General features: G+C 37.5%; 1 protein-coding gene across 1 annotated transcript in view; it reads left to right on the forward strand.

Moving 5' to 3' along the window:
* Nucleotides 1-10,473: 10,473 nt before the first annotated feature.
* Nucleotides 10,474-26,075, forward strand: part of LOC144252802 (DNA polymerase alpha catalytic subunit-like) — a 54,874-nt gene continuing 39,272 nt past the window's right edge. The window contains 5 exon segments of the mRNA XM_077794910.1: nt 10,474-10,544; nt 11,424-11,770; nt 16,780-16,904; nt 20,943-21,039; nt 22,069-22,149. Of these exon segments, the coding sequence (XP_077651036.1) occupies nt 10,474-10,544; nt 11,424-11,770; nt 16,780-16,904; nt 20,943-21,039; nt 22,069-22,149 (721 nt within the window).

Here is a 26,075-nt window from a genome sequence, read left to right on the forward strand (position 1 = left end):
AAAGTGTTGGAAAAAAACAAAACCCATCATCCTTGAGTTCTACATCCAGTGAAATTAAACTTCCAAAGGGAAGAAAGAATATGTGATTGAGAATGATCTGTAGAATTGAAGAAATACAAGATTCTTTTTACTTGAAATGAAAGCAATAAGTGGAAATCCTAATGTGATTCTTGGTAATGGTCAGAAATGCTTTTGACTTCATTTATTCTGATTTTGATAATATATATAGACCAGAAAACAAAAAAATATTGAGTGAAAAATTGTGTAAATTTTTTCATTCCCATTATCATTATTATGGATAAGTATTTTTATGCTTTTAAGGTTTATTTATTTATAATTTGTCATTTTGATTTTTATAACCTTTTGTGGAATTTTGAAATATTTATATAATAAAAATGTTATGTTAACTATGAAAGTTTTTCATTATTTCTAATGCTATTTAGATCCTGTCCATCTATTTGAGACCTTTAGTGATTGCTAATTTTTTTTCAATGTTTTAGGTAATTATCATGTTTGAGTGATTATCCTCCCTTAGGAAATTAAATGCTGTTTACAGTGAATTCATGGTTGTTTTCTTTTAAAATGCTGCTTCGAAATTTTCTCATTACATGCATGGTCTTAAAAAAATAATGCTGCTGAAGCACCAAAAAAAAAAAAAGTGAAGGAGGAATACAGACTTTCTTAGATAAAACCTGGGAGATTCATCATCAACAGACTTCCCCTGCAAGAAATGTTAAAAGCAGTTGTTCAAGCAGAAGGAAAATTAGATAGGTCAGAATTTGAGGTCTACATTTTAAAAAGCGCATTAGAGAAAGAATAACTGAAGGTAAAATTAACTCTATTACTATTTTTTGTTGCTCTAAAAGATAATTGTTTAAAGCAAAATAGTAACTACGTATTGGTTGATAATAGCATATGGAAAAGTGAAATGAATGGCAGCTGTGTAAATAGGGAAGGGTGGGAGGAATGGAGAGTATTCACTTAAAAGGTACCTGCACTACAGTGTTATTTGGCAGTGGACTTAGATTGTTTTTAAATGTATATTGTAAACCCTATGGCAAACACTAAAAAATTTAAAAAATATATATAAGTGATATGTCAAGAGAGGAGATAAAATGGAACCATATGAACTGTTCCACTGAAGCCAAAAAGAAGAAAAAAGAAAAAATCCACCAAATAGAAAACAGTTGCACATGGTCAAAAATCACACGAAAAGATCCTCAACATCATTAGTCATCAGAGAAGGGCAAGTTAATACTCACAATGAGACACTACTATATACCCTCTAAGATGAAAATTAAAATAAAAACTGATTGCCTGGGGATGTACTTCAGTGGTAGAGTGGTCACCTAGCACTGGTGAGATCCTTAATCCTTAGTACTGCAAATAAACAAAGCAAACAAATAAAATATAATTTGACAGTTCTGCTGAGAAATCTATGAGGATTGCTGGTGGAAATGTAAAGTTTCAGAGTTTATTTTAAAACGAAACATACACTTATTATATGACTCAGCAATTTCAGTCTTATTTACCCAGGAGAACTGGAACCTGGTTTTCTGAAGACATGTGCACAAAATTATAGAAATGGAGAACAGGTTAAGCCTGATGCAGTAGCACACCCTGTTTTCACAGCAATTCAATAGGCTGAGGCAGGAGGATTGCAAGCTTGAGACCAGCCCTAGAAATTTAGGGAGACCATATCTCAAAATAAAAAATAAAAAGGGCTGTGGATGTGACTTAGTAGTAAAGCATTCCTGGCTTCAATACCCAGTACAAAAAAGGGGGGCGGATGGAAAATAGGTAATTGGTTGTCAGTGGCTAAGGATAGGGATAAGAAACAAGAGGGAAGTAAGTAGGCCTGAATAAAGGCAACATGAGGAATCCTTAGTGATAAAAATGTCCTATATCTTGACTATTACCAACATAAATATCCTAGTTGTGATGCAATACTATAGTTGTGCAAGATGCAACCATTGGAAGACCCTGGGTAAAGAATATACATATTTGTGACCACACATTGTGTGACTGAATATTTATGTACCAGGTAAAGGATACATGGGGTTTTTCTGTATTATATCCTGGAACTGTATACAAATTTACAATTATCTAAAAATAACATTTTAAAATGTAAGATACGAAGTATACATATAAAATATAATTTGGACAAAAATGCTTAAGAATGGGCCCATTGTATAAAAAAGGTACATTTATAAAAGTAAGTTATCAAGTATAGTTTAACCATTGATTATTGATGCCAGTGGAGGAAAATGAAAGATCAATCAAGATAGAATGTTATTGTAGCTCTAAGGATAATTTATTCATGTCTCTGGAGGGCATCGGATTCACACATACAAGCATAACTTTTCAGCAGATTTACCTTACTAAGAACTTTTGACTGAGGGGTCATTCACCCCTCTCTCTCACTTGGCTCTTCCTGAACTATTAATGAGTGTTTGGGCAAATTTGTTTCACTGGTGAAATTATTTAATATGTAGTTAAAACTAATGGAAATGAAATATAAGTTGTCTTTGCTGTTGAAGGAACAGGGGATAATATGATAAAGCAACAAGTAATGACTGCTTGAATTAAATATAATTTTCAAATTTCCCAAACCCAAACCACAGAGATGCTGTCAGACTATGATTTCTTTATGAATGATGCTTAACAAGAAGAGTGGGATCTTTTGCATTATTTCTTGTAAAGCTAGTGCTGACCTGAAATAAAAACTTTTAGGTAACCCAGATAGCATTCAATTCACACAAAGCCACAATACCAAATCCTATAAGGTAGAGGTAGGAGATGAGCCCTCATTCCTCATGGGAAGAGGTGTGTCCAGGCAATTTTGACAATATATAATTTAATATGTCTGTCCAAGTTAGCCATCATGCTGAAAGTTTAGCAATGCCTCATCTAGACTACATGTTCTTAACTTTGGTTGCAAATTGAAATCTCATCCTCAAAAATTCTCATTTAATAGGTCTGGGGAACTACTGGGCATTAGAACTTTAAAGAATTACTCAGATGATTCTAATTTACATCCAAGTGCTGAGAACCACTGCTTTATAGAACATTGGCTAGATATAAATCACAAAATCCTCATGCTGCCATCCTCTGCTGAAATTCACTATTGACCAATTTATATGATTCATACTTTAACAACAATTCTTCTAATAACTTTAATACCTCCTAGACGAGTTCTAGTTTTCTATTCCTATTAATTAAAAATGCTAGTTTAGAGGGTTCTGAAGTATATAGCAGGTTTTAGTACAACTACAATGCATGTTTATACTGTGAGTCATGCCTAAGTTGTCACAAAGGATCTGCCAGGTCAATAATTCATGTTAGATCACTTGAGAGCAGGGATCTAACATTGCTCTCTAGGAGGGAAGGACTAAAGACATTATGCACTAGTGGGTCTGAGGAAAGGATACAGATGTATTGATCTGGATGGCTAAAATTAGCTATATAAATGTGGGACTCAAAGATGGTTAATTCTCACTGAGTTCTTGGCTTAATTAATACTCTTTAGTTAAGATATACATGTAGATGTCTTTGTTTTTTATTGTTTTCTAATTAATTTATTTTCATGGCTGTCCTAAGAAAATGAAATTTTCTGTCCAGAAGCCACTAGGGCTGTGGGGGTTAGGATTCAAGTCATTCAAGAATATACTTTCTAGATTCAATGTTTTGTATTCTAGTCTCTAGGATTAAATATCAGAGGGTATAATATGCAGCACACATCTACATGACCAGGACACAGTAAATTGCTGCTGGTTTTTCTGGAATCAGGTAATAGGTAAATTATTACTAGCAGATATGAGATGGAATGGATATGAAGTGGAATAATTAATGGATAATTCTAGTAAGTCTTCTCACTTCTCTCAATTTTATAGATCTAGAAAACCACACCTTACAAAATGATTTTTTGTCTGAAAAGGATGAATGAATACAAATGTCAAAGTCATTTTTCAATGAATTAATACTGTGAGAGACAAGACAGAGATGTACTCATGAAGGTGAAGCCCCATAGGAAGGTTCCCTGGTTAGAGAGGATTGTGGTCTGGAAGTGCCAATTTCTCATTGTTGTAGGAAAGCCTTCTTAGGGTCACCTTTCTTGGTCTTCACAGTCTCCAGGGTCCTGTCCTTAGTGTTTTGGGTATTGACCAGATTCCTTTAGAGCACCCATATATGGTCTTTTAGGGACAGTTCTACTCGACACTTGAATTAAACTCATAACAGGTTATTTTATTTTTATTTTTTATACTGGAGATTGAATGCAGGGGTGCTTAACAACTGGGTGACATTTCCAGCCCTTTTTATTTTATATTTTGAGACAGGGTCTAGCTGAGTTGCTGAGAACCTTGCTAAGTTGCTGAGGCTGGCCTTGAACTTGCAATCCTCCTGTCTCAACCTCCTGAGCTGCTGGGATTACAGGTGTTCACCACTGTGCCCAGCCATAATAGACATTTTAACTAGAATAGGCACCTATTGATTGATTGTGGGGACCATCATGTTCTAAATGCTGAAACTGCAATATTTTTATCCACCCTTTGTTTATCATTCTTCTGCCCTAGTTTTAAGCTTTTGAAATACTAACCAGAAGATTTCTTGATGAGCCTGGCATGAGAATAAAGCAGATAAATAGAATGGTGTATCAGCCAGGGATATTATTTGCAAGCAACAGAAATTAACTTCTGGCTTATTTGAGAAAAGAGGAGGAAGAGAAGAGGAAGAGAGAGAGGAGAAGGAGTGTATAGAGGAGGATGAAAAGAAGTTTGTGAGAGAATAGCAGATAGTTCACACAATCACTAAGCATCCAGAGGAACCAGGCTCAAGTGGACAGACACAAAGGGAGCCTCTAAGTTGAAATCATGGATAAAAATCACGTTTCTGAGGCACTTGACAAATAGCATCCTAACCATTTCTGCCATTGAAGGTGGCCTAGATGCTGGCTGACCTTTGCAGTGACTCTGAAGAGTTTGCTGCCCAGAAGGAAGCAAAAAACTGCTACTGCCAACACAAAGAATTTTCCTTATTTTTGTGCCAGTAGCTCCAAAATTAAAATCTCTTGTGGAAATGGCCAATAGACATGCTCATGCTGTAACTGGCAGGGTTGCTGGAACAAAAACATTTTCAATGTGTAGTTATAGTTAGGTTGGCTTCCCTCAAAACTTAGAATGTGGAAAATTCCCCAGACACAGGAAAGGGGCATTAGGTATTAGGTAGCTAAAACAATGACAGGTGTCCATCATGAATTAATTAAGGGGTTGTTATCAACATCAGGAAAACCTAATGTGTGTATTTATGTATTTATATCTATTTAGAGATCATATCTAAGGAACAAGTAGTTTGCTTTTCTTCCCCAGTGTCTCTTTCACTAGCGCAATGTTAGATCCATTTGATTTTCAGGAAGTTATCCTGTTTTACTTTACAGGTGATTATATAGAGTCCATTCTTAAGTCAAAGTTTCTCTTACATTGTGTTTTGATTCACTTAGTATCAGCCTCAGAATCATTGTTGTTTTAAGCAAATGACTTAAACAACCACCTTGAAGATTACACAGCATAGGTACCACATGACCACATGGATACAGGATGGCAAATACCATCCAGAGAGGTGTGTTTTGTCTATGAACAGTGGGATGCATCAAGGGTTGTGCTAGTGAGGGGGCCTACACACTGTCATTACACTTTTTTTTTAATAGTCAAGTAAGGTAAGAAAAGGGAACTTGCAACTTAGGTGGAAGGGGAAATTGTTTGAGCTTGGGCACTGCTAGCTGTCCAGGGGAGCTGTATACATTTTCCTATCAATAGGACTCTTTGTGGGATGTTGAGAGCATATGTAGCCCCTGTCACTGCTTGCCTATTTCCAGCTGGTAGACAATTCTCTCACCATATCTATGTAAAGAACATCCTAGTTGTAATTTTGTGGATTGGTCTCTGTGTCCTCTATTCTGTACCACTGGTCTACCCACCTGTTTTGGTACCAGTACCATGTTGTTTTGTTACTATTGCTCTATAATATAGTTTGAAATCTGGTATGGCTATACCACCTGTTTCACTCTTCCTGCTTAGGATTACTTTAGCTATTCTGGGTCTTGTTTCTCCAGATGAATTTCATGATTGCTTTTTCTATTTCTGCGAGGAATGCCATTGGGATTTTGATTGGCATTGCATTAAACCTATAGACAAAGGTGCTAAAAGCATGCAATGGAGAAAGGATAGCATCTTCAACAAATGTTGCTGGGAAAATTGGAAATCCATATGCATCAAAATGAAATTGAATCTCTTTCTCTCACCATGCACAAAAGTTAACTCGAAATGGATAAAAGAACTAGGAATCAAACCAGAGACTCTGCATCTAATAGAAGAAAAAGTTGCCCCTAATCTCCATCTCATGGGATAGGGCTCCAAATTCCTTAATAGGACACCTATAGCATGAGAGTTAAAATCAGGAATCAACAAATGGGACATATTCAAACTAAAGTTTTTTTCTCAGCAAGAGAAATAATAAGTGAGGTAAATAGAGAGCCTACATCCTGGGAACAAAGTTTTACCCCTCACACTTCAGATAGAGTGCTAATCTCCAGAGTATACAAAGAACTCAAAAAGTTAAACAACAACAACAAAAAATAACCCAATCAACAAATGGGCCAAAGATCTAAACAGACACTTCACAGAGGAAGATATACAAGCAATCAACAAATACACGCAAAAAATGCTCACCATCTCTAGCTATCAGAGAAATGCAAATTAAACCACTCTAAGATACCATCTCACTCCAGTAAGAAAGGCAGCCATTATGAAGTCAAACAATAACAAGTGCTGGCAAGGATGTGGAGAAAAAGGTACACTCGTACATTGCTGGTGGGACTGCAAACTGGTGCAGCCAATTTGGAGAACAGTATGGAGATTCCTTGGAAAGCTAGGAATGGAACCACCATTTGACCCAGCTATTGCCCTTCTCGGACTGTACCCAAAAGACCTAAAAAGAGCATACTACAGGGACACAGCTACATCAATGTTCATAGCAGCACAATTCACAATAGCTAGACTGTGGAACCAACCCAGATGCCCTTCAACAGATGAATGGATTAAAAAATGTGGCATTTATACACAATGGAATATTACCAGTAAAAAATAACAAAATCATGGCATTTGCAGGGAAATGGATGGCACTAGAGCAAATTATGCTAAGCGAAATTAGCTAATCCCTAAAAAACAAATGCCCAATGTCTTCACTGATATAAGGGAGGTGACTCAAAACAGAGTAGGAAGGAAGAGCATGAGAAGAAGATTACCACGAAATAAGGAAAAGAGGAGGGAGGGAAAGGGAGGGAGAAGGGAAAATGCATGGAAGACAGAAGGAGACCCTCATGGGTTCACAAAATACATATACGATGGTGTGAGGGGGAAGGGAAGGGAAAAAAAAAAGAGATAAGTGTCACAGTAGTATGAGTAGACAATAGGGAAGGGAGAGGAGGGGAGGGAGGGGAGATAGGGAGGGCAGCAGAATACAACTGACACTAGGATTGCTGTATGTATACACATGGATGTATAACCAATGTGATTCTGCAGTTTGTACACGTGGAAAAATGAGAATTCATACCCTATTTGAATCAAATGTATGATATGTCAAGATCATTGTATTGTCTTGAACAACTAATAAAAAAATAAAAATTTTTAAAAAAGAATATCCTAGTTGAACTAAGAATCTTTGTATAGCCACAAAGCTGGTTTTGACAATACAAAGAAAATCAGACTTGAGGCCTAGACTCATACTAACAAACTCACGCAGATATTGATTGACACCAGAGTGCTAATTTATTAATTTACAATGAGAAATAAACCTGACAGAGTATAATCTGGTTGACTGTTTCTTTCCCTGCTTTTTTTTTTTTGTTAGTAGGGATTGAACTCAGGGTGCTTAACCACTGAGCCACATCCCTAGTCCTTTCTGTTTTTTTTATTTTGAGACTGGGTCTTGCTAAGTTGCTGAGGCTTGCTTTGAGCTTGCCATCCTCCTGCCTCAGCCTCCCAAGCCACTGGGATTACAGATATGTGCCACCATGCCTGGCTTTTTGTTTCCCTCTGAAGAAAAAAATCTAGTTTACAAAAGAAAGATTGCTTGAGGAGTAGAAAATATTTGATTTGGGGGCTGAGGTTATGGTTCAGCAGTACAGCACTCATCTAGCATGTGGGAGGCCCTGGGTTCCATCTTCAGTACCAATGAAAATAAATCAAATAAAGGTATTGTGTCCAACTACAACTAAAAAATAAATATTTTAAAAAAAGAAAGAAAATATTTGATTTTGCTTACCATCTTATCCCTAGGGTCTTGAGTAGTGCCAGAAAGAGAACAGGCACTCAATAAACATTTGATGAATGAATGAGTGCTATGAAAGTTGTTCATAGGGTCTTAACTGCTACTGCCATTGAGATAGACACCCGTTCACCAGAAACAGAGAAGTTACACAATGTAAAAAATGGGTCAGTTTTGGTGTTAGACAAATAAGAGGCTAGATTCCCCCATCTGAAACTTACTTTACTGTTTCAATTAGTAAAGTAAGTAAAGTGAAAGTAAAATAAGTATAATTCATATAATTAGGTTTGATTATATATAAACCCCCAAACAACTTCTTTGAATATGTTCAATGTTTAGTTCTCCATCATGGAAAAGACTGGAGGAGGGCAGCTCAGGGATGGTGTAACAGCTTCACAATGTTTATGGACTCACATTGTTACCACTCTATTCCAACATCTCAGTGTGTGACTTTCATTTTTACAGTTATATCATGACCCAAGATGGCTTCTGAGCTTCAGCCATCACATCTGCATTGCAAGAAGAAATACATGGAAAAGGCAAAATGGCAAAACAGAATCCCCTTTCAGACATGCCAGATTTCTTTAAATAGCCTTCCCTCAAATCCCCTCACAACACTACCACTTATATTTTGTGGTCCAGAAATCTGTCATATAGCTAAAACTTGTTGCAAAGAAGACTGGGAAATGTGGTCTTTTCATCCTTCTGCCAATGTGCCCAGTTGAAAATCCACATTCTATTACTAGAAAAAATGGGGAGAAATGCCTGTATGGATAAATAACTTGAAATTTCTTGAATAGAGATTTAATATAATAGGTAAAGCACCAACATGCTCCAAAAAATGATCATAACCAAATATGTTCACTGAAAGAAATTTCTGCCAGCTGATACACTTAATTAGTTTAACTATCATATCCCTTTGATTATGTTGATACCAACACACTGACAAAGTGATAAGAATAGCTGTTTATTAAATGCTTTTTAGGTGTGGACTTCATGATGGCACTATACATGTATTATTTCAATTAAATTTCACAATAGCTTCTTAGGTAAGTATAAACATTTTATAAAAGAAGAGCCTGAGATCTCAATAATCAGCACAAGTTTAAACAGAAGTAGAATTCTAAGAGTCAACTCCCAAATCTGATTCTACATGATGCTTTAATCCTTCCAATATAATATTAAAGAGAACAAATTATAAACAATATTTTAAAACAATAATTCTACCATCTCAGAAGATACAGTCCATTTTGCATATCACATTCACATAATTATTCAATATATTGTTGCAATTAAATGAGCATACATCATTTTGCCCTCTGATGTTTTCACTTTATGAAATATCATAAACAATTTCCAGGTTTTGCATTTTCCTAATTACTTTCCTTTTGATATCACATCATTAATCTGCTGCTCTGGAGTGGACGTTTAGATCCCAAATTTTTGCTAACATAAATGGCACGCATTAACATCTTTGCATTTCTTTTCATCTTTATTATTTCTTACAAAACTTTTATATGTGAGTTGGGCATGGTGGTACATGCCTATAATCCCAGCTATGCAGAAGGCTGAGACAGGAGGATTGCAAATTGGAGGCCAGCCTGGGCAATTTAGAAAGACCTGGTTTCAAAAGAAAATAAAAAGGGCTGGGAATGTTGCTCAGTGGTAGAGTGCTTGCCTAGCATGCATAAGACTTGGATTCAATCCTCATTACTGAAAAAAATTTACATAGGGAAATAATGGCTTAAAATATATAACCATGCTTATTGTACTCACATTGCAATGTTATGTTCCAAAATATTGTACCAATTTACACTGCCACCTTTAACACAGGAGCAGTGCACACTTCACGTTACCAGCAGTGGATAGTGTTTATATAAAGAGCTATAGAGAGTTAAAAAGGCAAAATTATATTGTTATGCATGTATGAATATGTAACAAAAAAATCCCATTCCTATGTACAACTCTAATGCACAATAAAAAAAAAAAAAGTAGAAACATATCAAGACCAGGCACATAAGAATTTTGAATGGGATTCAAAAATATTTTGTAGGTTATGTTATGGACTGAATATGTGTCAGAAGGAGAAACAGGGAGTAAAAATAGGTTTATTGGGTATTAAGTAATGTTACTAATCATTATTTAAACAAAATGGTCATCACACGAAGAAGAGGTCTACAAGCATGTGGGCAAAAGTGTAGAGAAAATATTACCAATGTACAGTAAGCATTATTCAATAAAATATACCTATTTGGAAAAAGAAAAAAATGAGATGCTTACATTGCATGTATTGTACCATACACAAGAATCTAATGCCCTTTTGTCTTTCAAAACATTAACATTTTGGAGGAGTCCAGGCAAGATGCTTTGTAAGTCATCCTGCACTGTGTATCTATAAGTGGTCCTATACTTTGAAAAAGTCTGATTGTTTCTTCATGTTTAGATTCAGGCTAGTGTGTGTTGTATTTGCAAGAAGAGCATATAGGCGATGTTGTTCTTTTCTCAAGTGCATCACATCAGGTCAAATGTGACGAGGTTAGACTGCCACTTATTAGTGATGCTTCTTTTGGTCATTTGGTTAAGATGATGCATATACTTTTTTTTTTTTTTCTTTTGTACCAGGGATTGAACCCAAGGGTGTTTAACCACAGAGCCACATCAAAGCCCTTTCCATGTTTTTTTTTTTTTAATTTATTATTAATTTTGAGATAGAGTCTCACTAAGTTGTTCAGGGCCTTGCTAAGTTGCTGAGGGTCGCTTTGAACTCATGATTCTCCAGCCTCAGTTTCCCAAGTTGCTGGGATTACAGGTGTGAGCCACTGCTCTGAGCGGTGCATATACCTTTAAGTTAGGACACACACACACACACACACACACACACACACACACACACACAGTGTTCACATTCCTTGAGGCAAAGGATCAGACAAAACTCAGAGTGCGCACCAGGAGGCAGTCGTTTTCCGGGTTTGGGGGAGGGGGACCAGGGGGCCAGCCCTACCACGCCCACCTTCCTGCCCGCCCGCGCCTCTTTGCTTAGAAAATCATTTCTCAGAACCAGAGAGCCCCTACTCCCACGCGCCCAAATCTTTTCCCAGTAGCTTGCATGCGCCTGCGCAGATCCTCTGCCAAGCTCCTTTACAGAGCCTGACCGCTTCTTTCTCCAGCTCTCTTCCGGTCTCTTCTCAGCTCAAGTTTTTCCCTGAGGGGTCATCACAGGGCGCCAAATGCGCGCCTGCGGGAAGGCCCGGGGGGGCGGGGCGCGGTGCTGTGCAGCACGTCAGTGGCCTTCCTGGCGGAAGTCCACAGCCTCCCAAGCCTCTGTTTGGCTTTCAGGCTGGCGCCTATCTCGGCCCCCGCGCCAGTTTCAGGCTGGTTGGCGCGGAATCGGGAGACTGCGGGACTATAGCGCCTGTGCACGGTGACGACTGCGAACTGGGGGCAAGCGGTGAGGGACGACTCCGCACTCAGAGCACTGGTTGGGAGTGTGGGGACAGCAGCGTGATTGCGTGTGGTGGTGGTGGTGGTGGTGGTGGTGGTGGGGTCTTTGCTTTATTTTTTCCGAAGGAGGCGTGCGCCGGGTTCGCTGTGCGGGTCTGCTTTGGCTCAGACCTTGTGGTTCAGGGCGGGGGCCTTTCGGGTTCAGAACCAGCATTCTAGTAGGGCGGCTTGCAAATCCGAGCCACCCTTTGCAGGGTTTTCTGTTTGGGAGACTGTCACATCTCTGTCAGCAAGTGACCCCTTTTAAAAATTCCTTTGGTAAGTCATACCCACGTGTGGGAACAACTTCAGCGAGACTGGGGTCGGTGGGGCACTGGCCTGATCGAGGGTATTTCACTTCTCCCACCCGCTTGAGGACTACGACAGAAGATATTTGCCCCTCCCTTGCTAGAAACTCCCAGAAAATTGTTACACTTTCTAACTAGGCAGGAGAGAAAGCTGCAAGTGCTGACACCATATACAAATGCGTTTTGTCTTTTTAGTAATGGATTTCTATTTTATGCAGTAACACTTTTTCTTTCAAATTATTCTATGGAAAGTTCTTCAAGTGCTGCTATTTTTTAGCGTTCAAATCTAATAATTTTGGCGAAGTTCCTAAAAAATACATCAATTCAGCATTTCGGGTACATTGTATATCACTCAGTTTTTCAGTGATAATCTTTTACTTCCAAAAATAGAATACAAAAATGCAAATAGATTCGTCTGATTTCTGATTTTTTAACAGTGTTCAACTAAAATGTGACTTAACTTCCGTGAACTTCTAACATAAAATCAGATGCTTCACTTTTTTAGCCCAAGCATCTCCTGTCACTCAAATACATCACCATTAATGAGAACTTGCTTCCTAATCAGCTTCCTTTGCATTCAGCTAGTTGTAAATCACAGATTTCAATTTGTTCTTTAGCCTTTCGTTTTTTAAGACAATTTATTTTGGAGAGTCGACTAGCCTGGATTACAAATGGGATATGGGATGTGAGTATCTGAACAGTCTTTGCAGCCTTCTATCAGTGATTTGCCACTAAGCCCTTTCTTCACCCTAAAAACTGTATGCCATCCATGAACATCAAGAAATCACTCTCTGGAGGATACTGTGCAATCTTGAGACCCCTCTTAAGTCATGATGTTGATTAAGTACTTGCTGAGAACTTGTGACTGGAATTTTTCCTTTAGAGTAGACTGAAAGATTGTTACCTGAAAGACTTCTTTTGCAAGCTAGTGTCTTGGCCTGCTTTTGGGGAGGATGGAGGTACTCCAGATAGTAATTTTAAAACAAATATTTAAGTCTTTGAAAATGGATTTTTTTCATGCTTATTCCTTTATTTACTAGTTACTTACATGAAGCATTAGAGACATGTTCCAAAAAGGGAAATCTGGATTTTGTTTCTTTTAAATGTTAGTAGGTGGAGCACCTTGACAATAGCAGTGAAAAGTTGAAATATCTATAACTATTTTTATGGATGAAAAGAGATCAAGGGGAGTTTAGTGATCAAAAAAGTGGGTATAATGGTTCATTTGTAAATATTTATTATGTACATACCAGGCATAGGTATTCTGCCAGGCTCTGATGATGGGTAGACTAGGCATGGTTTTTGTCCTCATGAGTTGAGATGAATTTCCAGTTATATGCAGTGCTGTGTTGAATCTTCCCTGATGAAACTGCTTTGCTTTATTTTTGCTCTCTGAAACCAGACTATGTATGTGGGAGTATATGTATGTGTATTTGACTGCCCTGCATCTACACAAAGAGAAACAAATATAAACATTAAATTAGTTTATGTTGCTAAGTACAAATGAAGATAGCCATCCTCATGTAATCCTTGCAGCTTTATGAAGTAGACAGATGTGGTTTATTTCCATTTCACAGGACCCTCAGGTTCTGCATTAGTCAGAGAGCTTTGGTATAAGCTGAAGGAACCAACTCTAGCTAATTTAAACTGAAAAGGAATTTATTAGAATTCCATAGCATTTGCACAAATCCTGAAGGACTGGAAATCTGGTCTGCAGGTTGCTTAGCCAGAAACAGTGATTAAAATTGTGCCACAAAACTGGGCCACTGAGGAGGTCATTACCAACCATGACTAAATACTTGATGCTAGATCTTGTACCTTGGGACATTGCTGGCACTGTTGCTTCACATTCTCAATCTTCCTGCAACTCTTGCTACTTCTAGAATCTTCCTTAAGTCCATATATCTCTTATTGGGACATTAGCCACTGGGCAGGTTTTTCTAATCATTAGAGCCTATTTTAATGCCCTAGCTCCAGCTGCAAGAGTGTTTGGGAAAGGGAACTTTCAGCTTGTATAGGCATAGGCTCTGTGAACCCATGGGACTTAAAGTGTGTGTGTGTGTGTGTGTGGCGTGGGGGGGGTTCCACAGATTGTTTCAGATGCTGGGCAGCTTCAAATAAAACATCTGTCCACTGCTGAACTGGTTAACTTGTAGTCTCATATTACCTACTAAATGGCAGAGCTGGGATGTGCTACATCTTAATTTCTCATTTGTACTGCTCACTTTACACTCATGTCAAACTTACCTTCTGCACTGATTTTCTCTTGATTCCTGAGTACACCTTGGATTTGAATACCTTTGTAGTTTGTCTCACACCTCTTCCTCTGTTTGTTCCACTTTTTACCCTGTTCTGTGCTGGTGAAATTCCTTCTAGGCTTGTATTGGAGACCTCCCCTATGAAAACTGACCTGATTTCTCACGGAAAATTAATGGTTCTCTTCTCTACATTTCCTGTCTGCTCTTCTTACCTCTTCTATGGCACTATATTTGTATTATGATGGTAGTCTCAGGGTCTTTTGCTTTACTTGACTGTGAACCTCTTGAGGCTACAGGCAGCTCTGTCTTATTTGTAATTGTACCACAAACCCTGTGTAGTGGAGCAGTGTTTCCTGTGGAGTAAGTCCATTTGAAGACCTTTAGATTTTGTCAGATGTCAAGGGAGTCTTAAAGGGAATATACTGCGGCTAGCTTTTCACTCTTATTGATTGTGTTTAATAATCTCTGAAACCTTTTCATGTAAGCCTACTCAAAAATTTTAAATCATTTGAATTATACCCAAGATTTTGTGACTATCATCATTAAGTACCCACATTACTTAATTTTTACTTAATGCCTTTCCAAAAATGGATTTAAAAGTCAAATGTGAAAGTCAAACAATAGGCTAAGATGTTATAGAGATTCCATTTACAGGAAGCTAAAAAATAAGATTCTCTAATTATACTTGACCTTTAAGATATAATTTTCAACAGTTTATTGCCAGTATTTGGTACATGTTCTTTAGATTGTTTCTTATACTTCAAACAGTCAAACAACTTAGTGTTGTTATGAATATGCCATTAGGGTTGGAGCTTTTAAGATGCCTCTTTATCAATACATCTCCCTTTTTGTGCCTACTCATTTTAATAAATTAGCATGGAATATAGTAGATGGCTGCTGAGCCTAAACTTATGGCTGGCAGGCAGCACTGTCATCTTGATTTGATTATTCATCAGCTGGTATCTGTGGATGAATTCATTTCAGTATGTGTGTGGGGTGGTCAGTTTGTAATGACCAAAAGCATGAAGAGTTAAAAAGTTGAATGAGTGAATGCTGAGGCCCTCTGGTATTTCAATCAGTTTTGACAAAATATATTTTAACCTTGGTAATGTGTTATTATTAACCTGTAATATCATGGTCCACTGAGGCCTTGAAGTCAGTGATAGAATTAATAAGATGGTTCCTTAGAACCATCTTTGTTTTTGTTGTTGTTTTGTTGTCCTCTAATCCTGTCATGATCTTTCAATACCACTATGAACTTTTTTTTTAAATATTTTTTTTTAGTTGTCAATGGCTCTTTATTTATATGTGGAGCTGAGAATCAACCCTGTACCTGACACATGCTAGGCAAGTGCTTTACCACTGAGCCATGACCTCAGCTCACCACTATGAACTTTAAAATTCCACTTTTTTTTTTTTTTTTTTTTGGTTTTAGATGGACACTTTATTTATTTTTTATGTGGTGCTGAGGATCAAACCCAGTGCTTCACACGTGCTAGGCAAGTGCTCTACCACTGAGCTACAGCCCCAGCCCAAGAATAATTCCACTTTTAATGTTTTTACTTTTGCATCTTTATATAGTATCATCTTGTATTAGAATTATGGTACCATCTTTGTTAAATACCCCCAGTCTCTAATGTATTTCTCTTTGAAATTCCAGGTACTTTACCTGAACTTCTATTAGGGCATGTGTTCTACATATTCTTTAAGATCCAATTGCTACTTATCTCCTACATTAGATTGTAGGTAGGGTAAACACAAAGACCATATTTTTTGATCTTTTAGTCCATCATAGCACCTAGTATTTTGCAAAGAACAGATCCTTCTTAAAGACTTTCAAATGTTGATTAATAGGAAGCAAAATGAATTGTTCTTTTATGACCTACTGGATTATTTGTGGCCTGTCATTTCCAATGGAAAGGCTGTAGACTAGCTAACAGCTAATATTTCTGTAGGGTATCAGTTGGCTTTGAGACTTTCCTTTTTTTTTCTGGAAAAAATTAACATTGGCTTCAGTTGTAACAGGATCTTAAAGAAGATTTTTGAAGAACTACAGGATCTGCATATTTGGCCATGAGCTTTGTGAATTATTTTACATTATAATATTTAATTTAATATTACATATAATAAAATTGCATATTATTGTTGACTAGAAGTGTTCTTCATTTTTTTGGGGGGGGGTACTGGGGATTGAACTCAGGGGCACTTTACCACTGAGCTACATCCCCCAGCCCTTTTTATTTTGAGACAGAGTCTCATGAAGTTGCTTAGAGCCTTACTAAGTTGCTGAGGCTGGCCTTGAGCTTGCAATTCTTCTGTCTCAGCCTCTCTAGTCACTGGGATTACAGGCATGCACCACCATGCCTGGCTGTGATTTTGTAACATCTCCTATACCTTTCTGTTTTTATCACCTGTGTCAGATTCAGGAAGTTTTGTAACTTCTCGGGCTCGTCGAGAAAAAAAGTCAAAGAAAGGTCGCCAAGAAGCTCTAGAAAGACTGAAAAAGGCTAAAGCCAGTGAGAAGTATAAATAAGAAGTAAGTAACCATTTTTCTTCCTGTACTTTATCTAATTTATAGCCTGCTGGTAGTGTGTGTCACCTCTGTAACTGTATTAGTCATCTTTTTGTCCCAGTGACCAAAAGACCTGACAGGAACAACATAGAGGAGGAAAAGTTTGCTTTGGCTCTCTGTTTCAGAGATTGAATTCATAGTTGGCCAATTCCATAGCTCTTGGGCTATGGAGAGAGGCAGAACATTGTGGCATAAAGGCATGGCAGAGAAAAAGCAGCTCAGAATATGGCAATGGGGGGAAGGAGGGAGAGAGAGAGAGAGAGAGAGAGAGAGAGAGAGAGATTGATTGATTGATTGATTGATTTCTGCTCACCAAGGACAAAATATAAACCCCAAAGGCACACCCCAGTGACCTACCTCCTATAGCCACACCTTATCTGCCTATAGTATGCCCAGTCAATCGATCCACCGATCAGGTTAAGGCTTTTATAACCTAATCATTTCACCTCTGAACATTCTTGCATTGTCTCACACATGAGCTTTTGGGGCATACCGTATACCTAAACTGTAACCTGCTTGAAATAATACTTTCCCAGAATAGCTTCAGTTGAGGACTGAATACAAGTCATTAGTAACAAAGCAAAACTACAAAACACCCTTTGACTTTTATAAAGTTGTTTTAGGGTTTACAAAGTGTTTTCACACATATTTGAGCCACCAAAGAAGAAATCACATGGATTTAGAAATATTTGTGTATTTCTAAATACTAATTTAATTTAATAGTAATTATGAGGTAGATTTATAGATTATGGAGAGTACTCATTCCTTAAAAGTTCCTGTAAGGCACTTTACAGATGAGTTTAAAATTCCAAAATTAAAGTAGCTATATCTATACTTTCCTTATTTGGTGTGCTGTGTCTCTGCTAGGTCCCTTGGCTTTGCTGGGGGAACTGAGCGGTGCTTTAACTTTAAAGTCTTTAGCAGCCTAGTTAAGTACCTTCTCCTTGGACAGTATTGTTTTAATTTGCAAGGGAATGGAGACTTGGACCTTACTTCTGCAATGTCCTGCTTGTAAGATTGAATGTAATACACTTTTGGTGGTTTTCCTCTGCTCATTATTTTTGCCCTGTATGCAAAAAGTAAAGTGATTACCATCTATATATCATGGTTTAGCTTTACCTTCAGCACTCTTTCTGAGTATCTTAACTGCCAAGGCTAGAAAGTGATTAATGCTAGAAAATAATAATACCTAACTTTATTTTTCAGCTGACACTATTATAAGTGATTTTACTAATATATTTATTCATTTAATCCATCTAGTAACCATATATAAATTAGATACTATGACTAACAACAGTTTGAGGTGAGGGCACAGAAATTCAGTGAGATCACATGGCAGATCCTTTATTTAGACCCAGGCAGTCTGGGTTTGGAATATGCACATTTCACTATGGCCTTTACTGTACTGGGCAATTAAGCAAATAGAAGAGGATTTTTTGCCATGTGGCTGGCACCATTTGTTCAGTTAAGGGAGGCAATCAGATAATAAAATGTTGCTAAAAGAATTAGAGTGAAGCAAAAGTAAAGCATTTTTAATGTAGGTTTTGTGGGGCATTTCTGATGTTGGCACAGTTTGGCTGATTTCTCTTTAAACACTGTGATATTAATTGTATGGCTCCCCAGCACTAATAAATAAAGAGTCAGGGCCTGGGATTGTGGCTCAGTGGTAGAGCGCTTGCTTAGTGCGTGTGGGGCCCTGGGTTTGACCCTTAGCACCACTTATAAAATAAATAAATAATAAATAAAACAAAGGTATTGTGTCCACTGCAACTAAAAAATATTGAAAAAATAAAGAGTCAAAAGAACTTTTTATTCAAAATGATTTTTTTAAATATTTATTTTTTAGTTGTAGGTGGACACAATATCTTTATTTTATTTTTATGTGGTGCTGAGGATCAAACCCAGTACTCCACACATGCCAGGAGAGTGCTATACCTCTGAGCCACACCCCAGCCCCCAAAATGATTTTTAAAAATAGTTTTCTTAGCCAGGTGCAGTGGTGCATACCTATAATCCCAGCAACTTGGGAGGTTGAGGCAGGAGGATCACAAGGTTGAGGCCAGCCTAAGCAACTTAGTGAGACACTATCTCAAAAAATAAAAAGGCTGGGGCTGGGGCTCAGTGGCAGAGCACTTGCCTAGCATGTGTGAGGCACTAGATTTGATCCTTAGCACTGCATACAAAAATAAAATAAAGTCATGCTGTCCATCTACAACCACAAAGAAAAACAAAAAGGACTGGGGATTTAGCTCAATGGTAAAGCACCCGTGAATTCAATCCTCAGTATCAAAAAGAGAAAGTTTTCTAGGATCTTCTTAATATTATATAAATCAACTGGGCACAGTGGCACCTGCCTATGGTCTCAATGGCTCAGGAGGCTGAGGTAGGAGGATCACAAATTCAAGGCCAACCTCAGAAACTTAGCAAGACTCTATCTCAATATAAAAAGTAAAAGGGTTTGGGGATGTAGCTCAGTGGTAAAGTGCCCCTGGGTTCAATCCCCAGTACCATCCCCTCAAAAATAGTATATAAATCAGTTGGACGTGATGGCACATGCCTATAATCCCAGTGGCTTGGGAGGCTGAGGCAGTAGGATCACGAGTTCAAAGCCAGCCTCAATAATGGCAAGGTGCAAATCAATCCAGTGAGACCCTGTCTCTAAATAAAATATAAAAAATGGTTGGGGATATGGCTCAGTGGTCAAGTGCCCCTGAGTTCAATCCCCGGTACCCCCCCAAATAGCTTATAAATCAATTATTTAAATAAAAAACAACAGTATCCCTTCAACCAACAATAATAATTATGCCAGCCTCCCCTCCCAAAAAAGAAAATTGGTTAATATGATAATATTAATTGGACTAGTTTACATTTGGCTTGTTAATAAGTTTGGTAGAGTAGGTTGTTTTTTATCAAATGGTAAAAGGCCAAATCAGTACCTGCCAGTGATCCCTAGAGAGTAAGTTAAAAAAGAGGTGAAACAAAGCCTAGTCCTGTAATCATTATATGCTTTATAGGTGTGGCAGAAATCAGTCAGCTCTGTTCATCAAGCTCTGAAATCTCTGTGTCCCAGGTTTTTCCTAGAGTCTTAGCTCATCAGGTAGAGTTAGTCATCTCCCCTGATATCCTATTTGAAAAATGCAGAACTCTTGAGAGAAGGCGGATATTTTTCATGAGATATCTATGAAATCTTCCTAACCAGCTCACCAGATTCTCATTTGGGGTGTATGTGGCCTATTACCATGGGGAGTGGCAGCAATGGTGCACTTCTGTTATTTTGTGCAGAGGTATTCTACTTTAGTTGTACCAGTAGCTCATGGTACTATGACCCTTTGACAGGCAGCTAGTGTGGCTACTTTCTCTGGACTTGCCTTTCAAACAGCTCAGCATATAAATCCCTGTGCAGTTTCAAAACCTGAGAGTGGTGGAGGATCAGTGGTGAAGCAAAGAGCGAACACTCAAAAGCCTTTTCTTGTTGGCTTATAGAAGAATATGCTTGTTTTGCCAAATTTTTGTAGGGGGCTGGATGAGGGAGATTTTCCTTTTGCATTTTATTTAGTCAAACAGGCATTAAAATTGTTGTCTATTTGTAGAACATCCATCAGTAATGGAGAAAGAGGTGGTATGCCTTACAGGTTTGCTAAGTATAGGAGCAACCAGTCTAGAAATTACAAGTGAATAATCCCCAAAGCAGCTAATGAAGAATTGGCTATAATTCAGTTTGTTTTTTATGAAGTAGATGAGTAATTGATGGTGTGACAAGTATATTATGCTAATGGAATCATTTAATATCTTATGTTAACACCCACCTAAAAGGAATACTAAGTTAATTGATGTCTATTTAAGGAAAACCCTGTAGTGGTATTTAATGTCAGAACTCATGATTTGGTTGCAGCTTCTCCATCAGGCTGCCATTCCAGTTTCAATTTGACAATTTTTTTTCATAAGAATTGTTTAACACTTTCACTCCATTTGAAGCTTTTTCTCAAACTTGTATAATGGCAGATCGAGGACTTCACAAGTGTTTATGAAGAAGTTGATGAAGATCAGTATTCGAAGCTGGTTCAGGCACGGAAGGATAATGACTGGATTGTGGATGATGGTATGTAGGAGGAAATTACCTGCCAGGCACTGTGTTAGTTGCTTTTTGTAGGTTTTCATGTGGAGTTTCTACTTTGCCTGGGTGGAGGGAAGGCATTGTTACAATCATACCTTTGGTTTGGATCATTTTTAGTTATTTGAGGATGAGGAAGCAGAACAATAAGAAGTTGATTTGGCAACATTTTGGAGAATCAAGGCACATACCTCAAGATATAGTAAAAATCATCCAGGAAACAACTCTGTGGGAATTGTGAAGATGCATGAGACCCTGCATTCAACCCCCAACACCAAAGTGGGGAAGGGTGAATTGGGAGGAGGGTGAATTGGAGTGAATTGTTTCTGTGGGGCCAAAACACAGCATCTGAATTAAGGGACAGAGGTTGAGGTTCTCTTTTCTCCTTTGCAACTGTGTGACTGTGGCCAAGTTACTTAATGCCATTGAGCCACAAGTTTTTATTCTATAAATGGAGATAAGAAAACTATCTCCCTGATTGCTGCAAGGAGCACATGAAGTTTTAGGTATGAGAGGTAATATGAGCAATGGAAAGTACTGTAAAAGCTGGTTCTTTTCTACTGTTCTTCTGTCCCTTGTATAAAGCTTCCTGCTTATATGATTGCTGACCACAGGAAGGAGATATAGACTGTGTCTGTGATTATGTTTCTATTTCTGTAATAGAGCTCAGCTATGTTCTAATTTTCCCATGTAGACTAGGGTTTTTAAAAAATTCTTCTGGTAGAGTAAAATACCTGTGAAGCAAGCTTTTGTAGCTAAGTTTTTGATCCTATGGGACCAGATCATTTCCCTGTTTCACCTAGCTAGGTATAGTATATATTTGGTTTTGATGCCACATCTGCTGTGTGGATGACCTGCATTGTCTGAGACCTGTTTGAATAGGATTCTGCTGTACTTATAAATGGAACAGACTAGGAGAACATCTGAGTGGGTACAAAAGTATTCTTTTTGCCAAGGCTAAAATATTGTTGATGACTTGTGAAAACTTGATCCCAATATTAAATTTTGTTCCTGCAGATGGTATTGGTTATGTGGAAGACAGCCGAGAGATTTTTGATGATGATCTTGAAGATAATGCTCTTGAAACCAGTGAGAAAGGTACCTACAAGAGAATGTCATTTTGAGATTTGAAGAATTGTCTAAACTTTTAAGATGACTTGGTATTCTGAAACAGTCTCCTTTTGAGGGAGAAGAACCTACACAATTATTTTTAGATAGAGTATATGTTCTGACAGTGAGAGAATCACAGTTGTGTAGAAAATTAAATATAAGAAACAAAAACAGTACCAGAAAGTATGAAATTTTTAGTCCTATGGTCAGTTTAGAGTTGTTGATATTGAGGACTGCCATAGTAAGTGATGTGTTTTAATTCCTACTGAAATGATGAACTCAGAATTTTAGCTCTTCAGTAATTGTACAGTACAATAATAAAGTTTAATACTAGTGTAATCAGCTTGCTTTGTTTAATTGAAATTTAAAATGATATGAATGAATGTGTTAAATTTTCTTAACTGTACAATCTTGGCATTTTTTTTCAGGTAAACAAGCCAGATTTAGTTCTGTAAAATGAGAATGGGAAATACTCCTTGGTTTTGTTTTTTTTTTTTTTGGTTTAGTTTGTTAATTGGTCTTCTACCACCAAGTGATAGATAAGGGGTCAGCAAACTATGGCTTAATTTTTTTGGAAAAAAAAACACTTCATTGAGATATAACTCACATGCTGTGTAATTCACTCATTTAAAGTATAAAATTCATCACAGAATTGTGCAGCTATAACCATAGGTTATTTTAGAACATTCTCCATTAACAGCCCCCCCCCATATCATCAAATCATATCTGTTTTTATACAGCCATTGAGCTAAGGAAAGGTTTTTATGTTTCCAAAGTGCGTCATGTGTGTGTTTGGTGCTGGAGATTGAACCCAGGGCCTTGTGCATGGGAGGCAAACACTCTACTAACTGAACTATATCCCCAGCCCCCAAAGTGTGTTTTTTGAAAAAACGATAAATATAAAGAATACATAATCATGTTACAGAATCCTATTTGGCCACAAAGCCTTACGTCTCTGCTATCATGCTCTTACAGAGGGAGTGGACTCTCATTTGCACATTAATGTTTTGCAACATTTGTTTCCTCTCCCCTTTCCAACCACTGACACAGACTAATTGTTGGTGAAATTTTTGAACTTCAGAAGTCCCTTTCTAAGAATAAAGGCTCTCATCTGCTTAACCACAGTAATATTATCATTTATCATTGTCTATAGTAATATGTGTCCAGTTTGCTGAGTCTTTTGCAGCCTTTTTTTTTTTTTTTGCAGTATTGGAAATTGACCCTGGGCTTGCTTCGCATACACAAGGCCCTGAATTCATGCCCTCTGTAAAGAGCATTCCATTCCCTTAGTGTTGATAATAAATTTGATCTCCTGGTTAAGATGATATGTCAGATTCCTTCTAAAGCTACCTTTCCCCCTTTATGATTAACGCAAATAAGTGGTGATAATTTGAGACCATGTGTATATCCCATTTTCCCATGAATTTTCACCCAGTGCTTTCAGCATCTGTTGATGATTCTCTCCTTTTAAATTTTTTCTATTATTTTTGAGATAGAGTCTTGCTACGTTGCCCAGGCTGGCCTTGAACTTCTAGGGTCAGGTGATCTTCGTGCTTAAGCCTCCTTAGTGGCTGGGTCTACAGGTGCATGCCACTGCACTCAGCTTCTTTCCTTTTTAAAATTATCAATTCAAACTCATGGGTTTCTAGAAAATTTACTGTTATAATTCAGTGCTACCATTTCTCCTTTCGGTGTTCAAATTATCCCAGATTTAGCTGGTAGGAGTGAAACCCCTTTTAGTTGGTGCCTGCATCCTTTTGATGTGATCCAATCAGTCTGAGCATTTCCTATCTATCAGGGCTGAGAAGATGTTCAAAGTTTACCTTGTACTCCTCCTGTACCAGACTTGGAATCAACTGTTTCTAGCCACTATCTGGTTCCTTTCATGGGGAATATTATTCAGATCTGGGAGAAGGATGTGTTTATTGCTCTTGGGGTATGATGGTTTCTAGCTTCTAGGCCCTTTTGGTGAACAGAACTAGGAAATTATGTATGTTTTGAATTCATACTGATAAATTTTATCCCAGTCCAATACTACTGAATTCATCTTCTCAATTCATATTTTTACACTTTCAATGAAAATCCTTGTTTTCTGAAATATACACAGTTGATTTAGAATTACTAAACCAACAACCTTTCTGTTTATTTTAAGGTACATTTTTTTTTAGTTATAGGTGGACACAATATATTTTATTTTGAGGATCGAACGCAGTGCCTTATGCGTGCTAGGCAAGCACTCTACCTCTGAGCCACAACCCCAGCCCTCTATTAACAACCTTTCTAAGTAAAGTTTATGATTTCTTTGCAATTTTACTTGTTCTTGGTGTATATCCCTCTAAAGATTTATTGTGAGAGTTTATAGGTTCATTTGTTTTTGTATTCAAATTTTTAAAAGTCTTTAACTTTTTACAATATTATAAAATAACTATATAATGTCAAAATCAAAATGATATCAAGAGATATATGCAGAAAAGTCTTGCTCTTATTCCTATGCCTTCTGACTTATTTCTACCCATCTCTATAAATAACCATTTTAATTAATTTCTGGTTTATCTTTCCTTTATTCACAGTTATTAAAAAAAAACATATGTTTGGTTTTCCCTCAGAGGGGATGTTATTTATTCATTCATCCATCCATTAGAGTATGAATGGACCAATTTCTGCCAAACTGTAGTGTAGAAACTCTATACACTGGGACCCTTTTGTAGAATTGTGGCGAATTGTGTATTTGTAGTTTATATGCGTCCTGGAAGATAGAATGAACCCATTTACTGTATTATGTCCCAGAATCAAGGAGACCTGTGTTATGGCTATATTGTTAATTATATCAACTGGACATAGTCCCGAACACCTATGTAGAATTTAGTTTTGGTCAGCTGCAAATTAGGATGTTGGACTGGTTAAGGAGCTTCTCAAAGAAAGGACCCATGTCCCACTCACTCCAGGGCTGATCACAGCAGCAGACATGAAAGAAGTATGCAGTATTTGTTGAATAAATGAGCCACCACTGTTTCTTTTCATATTGTTATCTGTTTTGGCAATACATTAGTAAAGAGAATGAGTTGATATTCTGGAAGACAGCTAGTCTTAGAAATTTTTATTTCATGCTTTGCCACTGTCATTCACCCACAAATCCCCATTGTTTCAGTGAACCTCACTAAGAGCCCACGTAAGGTCACAAGATATTATGAAGGCAAACAGAATTCTGAAATCCATTTTAAAAATTTACAAGAAATTGTAGTTTTGAGTATAAAGTCAGCTCCTTATGGTGTGAATCCAGTCCGTGGCATGCTGTTTTCAAATAGAGAAAAATATTGGTCAAGTCCAAATGAAGAAAAATAACTGGAAAAGCACAATAAAACAAACACTAATTGTGGATTTCTGCATACTAAACTGTGTGTGTGGGGGCGGTTGCTGGGGATTGAACCCAGGGCCTTGTGCATGCAAGGCAAGCACTCTACCAACTGACCTATATCCCCATATCCCCAGCTCCCTTGCATACTAAACATTTTAACCATTAGGTATATTCTGTCTTCAAACTGCTCCAGTTGGTCTCAATAAAGATACAAGTTCCTTAATGCAATTCTCTGGTCTCACATATTTTACAAATGTCCTGTAAACCTTTTCATAGCCTTGCCATGTGAAAAATGCCTGTTTTTATTATGGTAGAATACATATCACAGAATTTACCATGACATTTAGTACATTTGCAGTGTTTGCAGCCATCACCATTATCTAATTTCAGAATATTTTCATTGCCCCAGATGGAAACCCCATACTCATTAAGCAGTCACTCTCTAGTCTTCCTTCCCTCAGCACCTGGCAACCATTAATCTGCTTTCTGTTTCTATGGTTTTGCCTGTTGTGGATGTTTTATATAACTGGGATCATACAATATGTAACCTTTTTTGTCT

This window comes from Urocitellus parryii, unplaced genomic scaffold (assembly GCF_045843805.1).
Source record: "Urocitellus parryii isolate mUroPar1 unplaced genomic scaffold, mUroPar1.hap1 Scaffold_59, whole genome shotgun sequence".
Classification (NCBI taxonomy): domain Eukaryota; kingdom Metazoa; phylum Chordata; class Mammalia; order Rodentia; family Sciuridae; genus Urocitellus; species Urocitellus parryii.